Raw genomic sequence first — 14,331 nt, forward strand, 5'->3', positions numbered from 1 at the left:
CACATGCATGCCAAATATTAAGATGCTTTCTTCAATATTGCAAAAGTTATGAGCAAGGTTAAAGTTTTGGGACACATACAATGACAGACAGACACACACATACAATGACAGACAGGCCAAAAACAATATACCCCCGATCATTCGATCAGGGGGCATATAAAGCTGTATTGAAATGGGCATTTCATTCATGTGCTCAAATGCGCTCATGTGAAGCAATTATTCTTGTTTGTGGAACAACAAAGTAAGCGCTTTTATGTTGTTTAAAGTCCAGTCCCATTCAGGGATCATTCCAAGAACAACACAGCTTTGTTCAAAGAAATGGACAAAAGACTGTCTCTTTAATACTAAGTTTTAAGGTTTAAAGCCCCTATGCTTTACATCTACCGTTCCAAGACGTTGCAATCCGCTGTATAAGCTTGATATGCTTTATATGCATGAACCTTGCTCTGAGAAATCCGATTTAATGCATTTGTGTGAAGTGTCATCCCAGATCAGCCTGTGAAGTCTGCACTGGCTTATCAGGGAAAACATTTCTCTCTTTTATGGATTGTTCATTTAATGGAAGTCTTTTCTTAGTGAAAAACCAATTAAAGTGATAGTTCTGACTGCCCAGGCTAATCTTGGACAAGACTTTTAGTACATGCATCCAGCCCTGTGGTTCACATATATATAAATATGTGCTATGTTTAGTGTTCTGTTGTATGTATTGTCATGTATTGAAGAGGCCATTTGTCACTCGCCTTCAATTAAAAACTAGCAGTTGGTAATAAGAATTGCTTTCCTGATAATATTTCTGGACTTGATATCTTTCTCTTCTTACCTAGTATTTATTGATCGACTGTTAAAAGATGGTGTAGTCCATCTATGCTAATCAGGGATGATACTTTCCGCTTTTATGGTATTTTTAGAGTAAAGGAAGTCTCTTTTTAGCGAAAATCCAGTTTAGGCAAAAAGTGTTGGCCCTGATTAGCCTGTGCAGACTGCACAGGCTAATCAGGGACAACACTTGACGCACATGCATAAGGCCCTGATTTGCCAGAGGGAGGTTCACATGTTTGCCAGTATTACCATGCTCCATGAATACCCTCCCACATGTTTGCCAGTATTACCATGCTCCATGAATACCCTCCATCAGTTGAGATGTACACGTCCGGTTTGGTAACTTGTAGAGCATCAGCCACATGGCCTGAAAGGACGAGAAATCGCTATCAGAAAAGAAGCAAACATAGCATCAACGCTTTTCAGTTGCAAGAGGGATTTTGTTTACATCCAACATGGTCACATTGCTCTGCTTTAAAATTAAATATTGACTACTTTATTTTCACTAATATTCTTTGAAAAAATGGTACATAGTTCAATTTTCACAAAAAGTACACAAAAATGAGACTAACATTTGACAAAAATTGACACATTTTTATGATTTATATAAAAATCCTATGGGATTTTTTTAGCCATGCAAATTCGAATAAATTAGCATAATAAGAGAGTTACTAATGAGCACAAATCCTTCATAACATCTTACATCACCACATTATTAAGGTAAACTATTGTGTATATGGGTTGTTTTTACCAGAGACACTGTAGAAGAGGCTAGGTTTATTCTACTGGTTACTTACAGGAGACAGTGACTAGTTCAGGCATGCAACAATACCATGTAGGCTCATTAAAAAATGCATTGTAATAGTATCATTGACACAGTGGAATAGTGTAAATGATCCGGGTATGCATTTTTATAGTATCATTGACACAGTGGAATAGTGTAAATGATCGGGGTTCTGGGAAAACTGGGCCTAATTGATGTGTGTAGAGTATTTACAGATTTGACAGATTTACAGATTTAATTATGGACAACACTTTCCTATTTTATCGCATTTTTGTTTAAAGGAAGTCTCTTAGCGCATATCCAGTTTACACAGAAAATGTAGTTCCAAATAAGCCTGTGCAGACTTCAAATGCTTCACTTACATACAATAAGCCCAATTTTCTTAGAACAAGCAAATTCGTTGAATTGATATCCCCCGCCAATATGCTTCTGGACACAAAAGTTGTGACCTTTTACCTCAATGCTAGACCTTGACTTAGTCCCTAGAATTATGGGTGTTGAATGTGAAGCACCCCCAGATGATTGAGAACAACTATGGCAAGTTTCATGGCTCTGGCTCATGTGTTAATGGAGATAAAGCACTAAACTTATATTAAAAAGCATGATTTAAAGATACAAAAGGCCATAACTCCGTTATTAACAGATGAAGTACAATGCCATTTGCCGTGCATCATCTTCTTATCCATATATACACTCATACCAAGTTTCAATGAAATCTGCCAAAGCATTTCAAAGATATGGCTCCGGACACAAAAGTGAGCATTTTTTTCAAGATACAAAGGGCCATAACTCTGTTATTAACAGATGGTGTACAATGCCATTTGGCATGCATAATCTTCTTATCCATATCTATACTCATACCAAGTTTCAATGAAATCCGCCAAAGCATTTCAAAGATATGGCTCCGGACACAAAAGTGCCGGACTGACGGAAAGACATACGGAATGACGGACGGACGAAACGCCAAAACAATACAATATCCCTCCGCCTATGGCGGGGGATAATAAGGTTGAAATACACAATAATTTTCACTGAGCTTCAGCCCAAAATTCTCATACCCCAATCAACCCACTATGCCCTACACTGCCCACTTTCCCCGACTCACTGTGTGCCATGATGATTCCGACGGCTGTGGTCTCACTGATGGGCAGACTGCCTACTCACCGTGTGCCATGATGATGCCGACGGCTGTGGTCTCACTGATGGACAGAGTGCCTACTCACCGTGTGCCATGATGATGCCGACAACTGTGGTCTCACTGATGGGCAGTGTGCCTACTCACCGTGTGCCATGATGATGCCAACGGCTGTGGTCTCACAGATGGGCAGTGTGCCTACTCACCGTGTGCCTTGATGATGCTGACAGCTGTGGTCTCACTGCCTACTCACCGTGTGCCATGATGATGCGGACGGCTGTGGTCTCACTGATGGGCAGTGTTCTTACTCACTGTGTGCCATGATGATGCCGACAGCTGTGGTCTCACTGATGGGCAGTGTGCCTACTCACCGTGTGCCATGATGATGCCGAAGGCTGTGGTCTCACTGATGGGCAGTGTATCTACCCACCGTGTGCCATGATGATGCTGACGGCTGTGGTCTCACTGCCTACTCACCGTGTGCCATGATGATGCCGACGGCTGTGGTGTCACTGATGGACAGTGTTCCTACTCACTGTGTGCCATGATGATGCCGACGGCTGTGGTCTCACTGATGGGCAGTGTGCCTACTCACCGTGTGCCATGATGATGCCGGGGGCTGTGGTCTCACTGATGGGCAGTGTGTCTACTCACCGTGTGTCATGATGATGCCGACGGCTGTGGTCTCACTGATGGGCAGTGTGTCTACTCACCGTGTGTCATGATGATATCGACGGCTGTGGTCTCACTGATGGGCAGACTGCCTACAATGTTCCTGCTCAGGCTGTACATGCGGTGGATCTGCCTACTCACCGTGTGCCATGATGATGCCGACAGCTGTGGTCTCACTGATGGGCAGACTGCCTACTCACCGTGTGCGATGATTATGCCGATGGCTGTGGTCTCGATGATAGCCAGACTGCCTACTCACCATGTGCCAGGATGATGCCGATGGCTGTGGTCTCACTAAAGGGCAGACTGCCTACTCACCATGTGCCAAGATGATGCAGACGGCTGTGGTCTCACTGATGGACAGAGTGCCTTCTCACCATGTGCCATGATGATGCCAACAGCTGTGGTCTCACTGATGGGCAGACTGCCTACTCACCGTGTGCCATGATGATGCCGACGGCTGTGGTCTCACTGATGGGCAGAGTGCCTACTCACTGTGTGCCATGATGATGCCGACGGCTGTGGTGTCACTGATGGACAGAGTGCCTACTCACCGTGTGCCATGATGATGCCAACGACTGTGGTCTCACTGATGAGCAGTGTGCCTACTCACCGTGTGCCATGATGATGCCGACGGCTGTGATCTCACTGATGGGCAGTGTGCCTACTCATCGTGTGCCATGATGATGCCGACGGCTGTGGTCTCACTGATGGGTAGACTGCCTACTCACCGTGTGCCATGATGATGCAGACGGCTGTGGTCTCACTGATGGACAGAGTGCCTACTCACCGTGTGCCATGATGATGCTGACGGCTGTGGTCTCACTGATGGACAGAGTGCCTACTCACCGTGTGCCATGATGATGCCAACGACTGTGGTCTCACTGATGGGCAGTGTGCCTACTGGCCGTGTGCCATGATGATGCCGACGGCTGTGGTCTCACTGATGGGCAGTGTGCCTACTCACCGTGTGCCTTGATGATGCTGACGGCTGTGGTCTCACTGCGTACTCACCGTGTGCCATGATGATGCCGACGGCTGTGGTTTCACTGATGGGTAGACTGCCTACTAACCATGTGCCATGATGATGCCAACAGCTGTGGTCTCACTGATGGGCAGACTGCCTACTCACCGTGTGCCATGATGATGCCGACGGCTGTGGTCTCACTGCCTACTCACCCTGTGCTATGATGATGCCAACGGCTGTGGTCTCACTGATTGGCAGTGTGCCTACTCACCGTGTGCCATGATGATGCTGACGGCTGTGGTCTCACTGATGGGCAGAGTGCCTACTCACTGTGTGCCATGATGATGCCGACGGCTGTGGTGTCACTGATGGACAGAGTGCCTACTCACCGTGTGCCATGATGATGCCAACGACTGTGGTCTCACTGATGAGCAGTGTGCCTACTCACCGTGTGCCATGATGATGCCGACGGCTGTGATCTCACTGATGGGCAGTGTGCCTACTCATCGTGTGCCATGATGATGCCGACGGCTGTGGTCTCACTGTAGGGTAGACTGCCTACTCACCGTGTGCCATGATGATGCAGACGGCTGTGGTCTCACTGATGGACAGAGTGCCTACTCACCGTGTGCCATGATGATGCTGACGGCTGTGGTCTCACTGATGGACAGAGTGCCTACTCACCGTGTGCCATGGTTATGCCAACGACTGTGGTCTCACTGATGGGCAGTGTGCCTACTGGCCGTGTGCCATCATGATGCCGACGGCTGTGGTCTCACTGATGGGCAGTGTGCCTACTCACCGTGTGCCTTGATGATGCTGACGGCTGTGGTCTCACTGCCTACTCACAGTGTGCCATGATGATGCCGACGGCTGTGGTTTCACTGATGGGCAGACTGCCTACTAACCGTGTGCCATGATGATGCCGACGGCTGTGGTCTCACTGATGGGCAGTGTTCCTACTCACTGTGTGCCATGATGATGCCGACGGCTGTGGTCTCACTGATAAGCAGTGTGCCTACTCACAGTGTGCCATGATGATGCTGAAGGCTGTGGTCTCACTGATGGGCAGTGTGTCTACTCACCGTGTGTCATGATGATGCCGACGGCTGTGGTCTCACTGATGGGCAGTGTGTCTACTCACCGTGTGTCATGTTGATTCCGACGGCTGTGGTCTCACTGATGGGCAGTGTGTCTACTCACCGTGTGTCATGATGATATTGACGGCTGTGGTCTCACTGATGGGCAGTGTGCCAACTCACCGTGTGCCATGATGATGCCGACGGCTGTGGTCTCACTGATGGACAGACTGCCTACTCACCGTGTGCCATGATGATGCTGACAGCTGTGGTCTCACTGATGGGCAGACTGCCTACTCACCATGTGCCATGATGATGCCGACGGCTGTGGTCTCACTGATGGGCAGTGTTCCTACTCACTGTGTGCCATGATGATGCCGACGGCTGTGGTCTCACTGATGGACAGACTGCCTACTCACCGTGTGCCATGATGATGCTGACAGCTGTGGTCTCACTGATGGGCAGACTGCCTACTCACCGTGTGCCATGATGATGCTGACAGCTGTGGTCTCACTGATGGGCAGTGTTCCTACTCACCGTGTGCCATGATGATGCCGACGGCTGTGGTCTCACTGATGGGTAGACTGCCTACAATGTTCCTGCTCATGCTGTACATGCCGTGGATCTGCAGGCTGCAGTCCTGTAGACAAGCACACAACACACATGTTAATACTCATATTCTGAAACTTTATGATTATGTTCCTTGTGGATGTGTTGATAAAAAGCAAAATGTTATCAGTTATATATATTGTGTTAGTCTAGAAAGGAAGGGGGTGGGTGCAAATATACGTTCGATATACAATTGTTTTCTGTAATAAATGTTTTGATTTTGGTTTTAAATATTATATACATGTACGTACAAACTAATTGGTAAAGACTCAATTGTATAAAATCAATCATAAACGACATTTTTTCCTTAAAGTGATATTATGGGCATTTTTAACTGTTGAATTGAGCTGAAAAGAATTAACAGATCAAAATAGTTAGTTAAAATGTGGTAACTGACCAATTATCTACAACTCATCTTGCTACCAGTTGTTTATAAAAATATATATAATATTCAATATTTCACATGACTCACCCAGTCCTCTAAGCTGAAATGATCCGTAAAACAAAATTGTGTCTTTGTTTCGTATGACAAATCTGCATGAAAACTACATTTAGACTCACATCGTACATCGAATCATTTCTGTCGTTAGTTGTCAAAACAAAAGTACGTTATATATTCACATGCATTATTTTTCTATTTCTGGGATATTGTTTTAGTATGTTGATGCTGCATTAACAAATATAAGTGTATATGAAGTGAAAACACCAAAAATAAACAAGAGTTGTGATAGACACCTATAAACATAGCATATACTGTTAGATGCCCATAATATAACTTTAAAAAATAAATTGCAGTCCTTACTTATGAGGGGATTCATGAAATAATTATGAAGTTAAAGGGAGATGGAATCTTGCAGCTTTAAGGTAATGGTTGTTAATAGTTATTTAACTGATTTTAATTTCATCACAGTTTATAGTTTTTTTTTTTTTATTATTTAATAATTAAAAAGATTTGAACTAAGAAATTGTAAACAAAAGAATCAACCCCATTTATACAATTCTCACAAAACATGACACCTTACATTACACCTTAAGATATATACTCTCCTGAAAATTGAATCCCCTTCCTCCAAACCTACCTTTGTTTCGTCTTTGCAAGGTGCATTAGCAGGGCGCGGGATCTTCTGCCAGTTGGCCCCCTGGTTGTAGGAGATCATGGTGTGAATGCTATCATCATCGCTCATCTGGCTCGTTATAAACACACCTCGCATTGACTGGACTTTGTAAAAATCATGGAGGGGGTTGAAGTTCGGGTATAGATGCTTCGGCAACGACTCAGAGAAAACCACGCCCTGATTGGCGGATATGTACAAAGTCCCATGTCCGCTGTCTATAAAGATACGGTCATGGTTTGGATCTTTAAATCATGAAATAGTTGATGACCATTTATTCCTTTGAAATTCTAATTGGGTAATTTCTTTGTTTCTTTACAAAGTTAAAGTACATCAATCGAATGATGGAACCATACATGTGCAATTACTACCTAATGCAATATATGAGTCATGCTTTGGGAAAATATGGCTTGATGCATGTGTGCAAAGTATAAAATCCTTGATTTACCCTTTACCACTTAGATATGTATTTTGATGCATTTGTAGTCACTAGGTTACATTTAGTTAAGAATTTTCTCACTATATTCAAGTTTTAAAGGCTTCATTTCCAACCTTTAGATACTGATGAGCAGCAAACAGCATAAAACCTGAACAGACTTCGAGTTACTGGTTTAATGCTAGTTGCAAAAGCCTTTTTTACTTTGCTTCTGATGGGGAAAGGGTTAAAACGTGCAGTCCACATAGGCTAATCATACATCAGTTTTTGCAATTTTCAAATCGAAATCTGGGACTTAATTTCAGAAAAAAACAACCCAGATACTTCTTGTGATCGAAAATACAACAAAACAGTGACTATAAAATAAGTCAAAAAATTCCCTGGACTCAAAATAACCTAGAACTTTGAAAATCTTTCAATCAATAACCAATCTTCGTAACACAAGCCAAACATATAACCACACTTTTTGTCCCAGTGAAATTATAATCAATATCCAATATCAGCCAACAAAAGCCTAACTTCCTACCTCCTTTGTTGTCCACATGCATGAAGATCATGTTTTCTTCAATATCCACTACACTATAGAACTGAAAATAATATAAAAATATCATTAAATAAGTATAAAGTTCATACAGTGACTATACCGGTAAGCATTTAACAACCCAAACATCTGGTCTGAAGCACATCATAATAACATTATTATTATAAGATTCTATGTTTAAGATGCACATTTTTCTAAATACTAACATTTTGCATCACAACTAATGAAGAAGAAAATATGTGCTACCAAATTTCAATCAAAATTTATTTACAAGATGTCCCATTTTCAAAAACAGGGTCAAAGACACTAGATCCTTCACTTGAGACATCTAGAGGTTTACTTGTTTTTTGTTCGTTGTGTTATGTTTGTGTTATAATTGTAGCTTTTTATACTGTTTGAGGCAGACTTAATGTGGACTAAGACATACCCAAGTTACATCTACCATCTCCAAGCTCTATCACAGTTTCACCATATTTCCAGCCCCTTCCAATATCACATCCTACATTTCCAGTCACTCCCTGGGTAACATCCTACCATTTCCAACCTACCACAAGGTTACACCCTATTTCCAGCCTCTGCCATTGCGTACACTGACCTGTTCTGGTTCAATGGTAGGTAGCTGCACCTCCGTGAAGGTCTCACCATTGTCTGTGGACACTCTCATTTGTAGCCAATCATCCTCTGCATTCTGTCAAACCATAATTATTTGCCAACATTAATTTTTTTATATATTGTATGTTTCGTCATAAGACCTTTATTCAAATTTAAGTTTGTAAAAAATAATGATGTCAAATAAAAAATAATAATACAAAAAAACGTACTGAATTACCGTAGACATCAAAGATATTAATATGCAATCTGATCCTCATGTACATCATGAGTCTGTTTCACAAACTAGATAAATCTGGTGTTTACACAAAGGGGAACACATTATACTGTGTACTTAACTTACACTGACATTTCATGTGAAATGTTACAGCAGTAAAGCTGTGTTGATAGCCTTGACTTTGTTTAGTTAGACAAGAATGCATAAGCACTAATTGTTATTATTTTTATTACCAATTTTGAGAATTTTGATTTTCTGGGGTGTTGCAAGTTAAACAGCCAACACACGTCAGGTTATAGACAATAAACGCAATTAAAAGATGATGATGTGTGATCAACACCTGATTGATATAGACTAATTGGACGTTGGTTTTGTCACTTCAAACACTCGTTAACAGTCATTCAGTCCCACTGATCTTTACTGTGAACTAGATAACATGAATGCAATAAGAAGGGCCAGTTAATATAACCTCATAGCAATGGACTAGTTCATTGACATGTGATAAAAAAGAGCCCTCCTCCTGCAAGTTATACCAAATTTACCACCCTCTCCCCACCGCGATTTATCTCCGACAATTATTACAAACAAATCAAGCATGACCAACACAATTTTTTTGCAAAAATTCAAATATTGGCGAATTGAACTGTTGATCAAACATTTATATTTTGACAAACTACAAAGTTGCAACTAACAGAAAAAAATGGTTTCACAGTAATAAAAAAATATCACATATATTGATAATTATTTATATAGTGAGTTAACTTAAAATCACTATAAACTTATTTTTCACTGAATTAATTGTGAATCCAACATTTTTCATGATTAGAAATGATCCCCGCAAAAAGTTCTACAAAACATCATTTTCAACCTCAAATATAGTTTACCCAGTCTCCGGAAGACCCTGGCTTAATGCATGTGTGATTTTCATTTTAAATAGACATTCTTTCAACGATTAATTCCATAAAAGCGAAAAGTGTCGTAATTGATTAGCTTGTGTGGATTACACATGCATATCTGACAGGAAACTTTAAGCAAATGCATTAAGCCTGGTTTTCCCTCAGTGTGTCTCATTTATGCACAAAAAACTAGTTCAAGCAATGACCAACTTAAGAGCACCTACAAAACTGTCCACTGGGTGCCCTACAGTAGTTGCATACAGGAATCTGCCCTGGCGCTCAAAGGTCACTACCCTTGTTAATATGTCCTTCACAGCTGCACCGTTGGACTTGCCCAGTGTGTAGTCAAACTTGACTCCATTCAATTGAAGAACTGACAAATACAAAATATACAAGTCAGGCTCTGGAAACATGGGGCTTAATACATGCATGTTAAGTGTTGTCCCAGATTAGCCTGTGCAATCCAAACAGGCTAATCAGGGATAATACTTTCTGTCTTCAGTGGAATTTTGTTTAAAAGAGACTTTCTTTGCACTAAGAGTACTATAAAAGGAGTAAGCATCGTACCTGATCACATGAATTCAGCCCGACCATCCAAGAGCGGACTCATATTATGTTCTTGTATAATTTTCAAATGAGTGCCCATAGTGTCATTTAACAATTTAAAATTTGAGCCGCGCTCTGTGATAAGGGGGTTTAATGCATGTGCTTAAGTGTTGTCCCAGATTAGCCTGTGCAGTCTGCACAGGATAATCAGGGACAAAACTTTTCGCTTTCAAAATATTTTTCGTTACAACAAAGTATCTTCTTAACAAAAATCAAGTTGCGTTCACAGAACGCGTTCACAGAGCGCTGTCAATATATAAAATACAGTTATTTTTATTTGATTGCTCTTTAACAACAATTAAAATGTTCAAGAAAAATAGTTACACAATGTAGTGCTTTGTTAAACTAGTGACCTCAAAATCAATAGGGGTCATCTGCGAGTCATGATCAATGTACCTATGAAGTTTCATGATCCTAGGCCCAAGCGTTCTTGAGTTATTGTCTGACAACCACCTGGTGGACGGACCGACCGACAGACTGACCGACAGACATGAGCAAAGCAATATACCCCCTCTTCTTCGAAGGGGGGCATAATAAAGCATCACACCTCAAGATTTAAATCCATCACTCATGATTTATTAGACACATTTACCAGCACTCATAACTACTTATAAAATCCTTTCTCACGATTCCTATTATGGTATTTCTTCAAATTAACAAACAAATTTGCTGAATTTATATCCCCTGCCAATATGCTTCTGGACACAAAAGTGTTATATTTGACACTCAAAAAGTATTTTTTCAAGATACAAAGGGCCATAACTCCGTCATTAACAGATGGTGTACAATGCCATTTGGCGTGCATCGTCCTCTTATCCATATAGATACTCATACCAAGTTTCAATTAAATCCGCCAAAGCACTTTCAAGGTATGGCTCTGGACGGACAAAGACGAACAGAAAGACGGACAACGCCAAAACAATATCCCTCCGCCTATGGCAGGGGATAACAAACTCACAATGTTTTAACAGGATGTCATCGGAGCTCTGGGCATATGTGAAGTACATGGTGGTGTTGGTGTCGGGGTTCTTCTGGGGCGTGTCGTCCTCAGGGTCTGGGGGTACCCCCCACACCGCCTTGTCTACTCCTGACTGTACCAGCTTCCATGTCATGCCATCATCAACAGACATGTACAGGTCCTGAAGTAACATTATATTTGAGCAGAAAACTGGGAAAACAAGGTTAAATGCATGAGCATTAGTGTTGTCCCAGATTAGCCTGTGCAGTCTGCACAGGCTTATCCATGACACACTTTCGGTTTGTATTGTGTTTTTCATTTAAAGGAAGTCTCTTCTCAGCAAAATTCAAGGTTAAGTGGAAAGTGATCCAGTTTAAGTGATGTCCCTGATTAGCTTGTACAGACTGCACAGGTTAACCAGGGATGATACTTCATGCACATGCATTGAACCTCATTGTGCAGACTGCACAGGTTAACCAGGGATGATACTTCATGCACATGCATTGAACCCCATTGTCCCAGACTGCACATGTTAACTAGGGATGATACTTCATGCACATGCATTGAACCCCATTGTCCCAGACTGCACAGGTTAACCAGGGATGATACTTCATGCACATGCATTGAACCCCATTGTCCCAGACTGCACAGGTTAACCAGGGATGATACTTCATGCACATGCATTGAACCCCATTGTCCCAGTGCAGACTGCACAGGTTAACTAGGGATGATACTTCATGCACATGCATTGAACCCCATTGTCCCAGAGCAGACTGCACATGTTAACTAGGGATGATACTTCATGCACATGCATTGCACCCCATTGTCCCAGTGCAGACTGCACAGGTTAACCAGGGATGATACTTCATGCACATGCATTGAACCCCATTAAGTGTATTGTTATTAAGTGGAAAGTGATCCAGTTTAAGCGATGTCCCAGACTGCACATGTTAACCAGGGATGATACTTCATGCACATGCATTGAACCCCATTGTCCCAGACTGCACAGGTTAACTAGGGATGATACTTCATGCACATGCATTGAACCCCATTGTCCCAGAGAAAGACTGTACAGGTTAACCAGGGATGATACTTCATGCACATGCATTGAACCCCATTGTGCAGACTGCACAGGTTAACTAGGGATGATACTTCATGCACATGCATTGAACCCCATTGTCCCAGAGAAAGACTGTACAGGTTAACCAGGGATGATACTTCATGCACATGCATTGAACCCCATTGTCCCAGTGCAGACTGCACAGGTTAACTAGGGATGATACTTCATGCACATGTATTGAACTCCATTGTCCCAGACTGCACAGGTTAACTAGGGATGATACTTCATGCACATGCATTGAACCCCATTGTCCCAGTGCAGACTGCACAGGTTAACTAGGGATGATACTTCATGCACATGGATTGAACCCCATTGTGCAGACTGCACAGGTTAACCAGGGATGATACTTCATGAAAATGTATTGAACCCCATTGTCCCAGTGCAGACTGCACAGGTTAACCAGGGATGATACTTCATGCACATGCATTGAACCCCATTGTGCAGACTGCACAGGTTAACCAGGGATGATACTTCATGCACATGCATTGAACCCCATTGTGCCAGAGTGCACAGGTTAACCAGGGATGATACTTCATGCACATGTATTGAACTCCATTGTCCCAGTGCAGACTGCACAGGTTAACCAGGGATGATACTTCATGCACATGCATTGAACCCCATTGTGCAGACTGCACAGGTTAACCAGGGATGATACTTCATGCACATGCATTGAACCCCATTGTGCCAGAGTGCACAGGTTAACCAGGGATGATACTTCATGCACATGCATTGAACCCCATTGTCCCAGTGCAGACTGCACAGGTTAACTAGGGATGATACTTCATGCACATGCATTGAACCCCATTGTCCCAGAGCAGACTGCACATGTTAACTAGGGATGATACTTCATGCACATGCATTGAACCCCATTGTCCCAGAGCAGACTGCACATGTTAACTAGGGATGATACTTCATGCACATGCATTGAACCCCATTGTCCCAGAGCAGACTGCACATGTTAACTAGGGATGATACTTCATGCACATGCATTGAACCCCATTGTGCAGACTGCACAGGTAAACTAGGGATGATACTTCATGCACATGCATAGAACCCCATTGTCCCAGTGCAGACTGCACAGGTTACCAGGGATGATACTTCATGCACATGCATTGAACCCCATTGTGCAGACTGCACAGGTTAACTAGGGATGATACTTCATGCACATGCATTGAACCCCATTGTCCCAGTGCAGACTGCACAGGTTAACCAGGGATGATACTTCATGCACATGCATTGAACCCCATTGTCCCAGAGCAGACTGCACAGGTTAACCAGGGATGATACTTCATGCACATGCATTGCACCCCATTGTGCAGACTGCACAGGTTAACTAGGGATGATACTTCATGCACATGCATTGAACCCCATTGTGCAGACTGCACAGGTTAACCAGGGATGATACTTCATGCACATGCATTGAACCCCATTGTGCAGACTGCACAGGTTAACTAGGGATGATACTTCATGCACATGCATTGAACCCCATTGTCCCAGTGCAGACTGCACAGGTTAACCAGGGATGATACTTCATGCACATGCATTGATGTGCAGACTGCACAGATTAACTAGGGATGATACTTCATGCACATGCATTGAACCCCATTGTGCAGACTGCACAGGTTAACCAGGGATGATACTTCATGCACATGCATTGAACCCCATTGTCCCAGTGCAGACTGCACAGGTTAACTAGGGATGATACTTCATGCACATGCATTGAACCCCATTGTGCAGACTGCACAGGTTAACCAGGGATGATACTTCATGC

The 14,331-nt window shown here is 42.8% G+C and overlaps 1 protein-coding gene across 13 annotated transcripts in view; it reads right to left on the reverse strand.

Moving 5' to 3' along the window:
• Nucleotides 1–14,331, reverse strand: part of LOC127856922 (sortilin-like) — a 219,561-nt gene that overhangs the window by 26,897 nt on the left and 178,333 nt on the right. For 6 of the 13 annotated variants that reach the window (XR_008038239.1, XR_008038238.1, XM_052393151.1 and 3 more), the window contains 7 exons: nucleotides 11,441–11,621; nucleotides 10,101–10,249; nucleotides 8,750–8,842; nucleotides 8,140–8,200; nucleotides 7,145–7,395; nucleotides 5,994–6,096; nucleotides 1,110–1,186 (listed from right to left, as the gene is read on the reverse strand). The exons of 2 other annotated variants lie outside the window; for them this stretch is intronic. Coding sequence is in view for 9 of the 11 variants with exons in the window: in XM_052393151.1 (XP_052249111.1) it covers nucleotides 1,110–1,186; nucleotides 5,994–6,096; nucleotides 7,145–7,395; nucleotides 8,140–8,200; nucleotides 8,750–8,842; nucleotides 10,101–10,249; nucleotides 11,441–11,621 (915 nt within the window). In the remaining 2 variants the exon portion in view is untranslated. The remainder of the gene's footprint in view (nucleotides 1–1,109; nucleotides 1,187–5,993; nucleotides 6,097–7,144; nucleotides 7,396–8,139; nucleotides 8,201–8,749; nucleotides 8,843–10,100; nucleotides 10,250–11,440; nucleotides 11,622–14,331) is intronic. 5 more of the 13 variants (XM_052393173.1, XM_052393169.1, XM_052393163.1 and 2 more) reach the window with 5 other exon arrangements.

This window comes from Dreissena polymorpha, chromosome 1, assembly GCF_020536995.1.
Source record: "Dreissena polymorpha isolate Duluth1 chromosome 1, UMN_Dpol_1.0, whole genome shotgun sequence".
In the NCBI taxonomy this organism is placed as follows: domain Eukaryota; kingdom Metazoa; phylum Mollusca; class Bivalvia; order Myida; family Dreissenidae; genus Dreissena; species Dreissena polymorpha.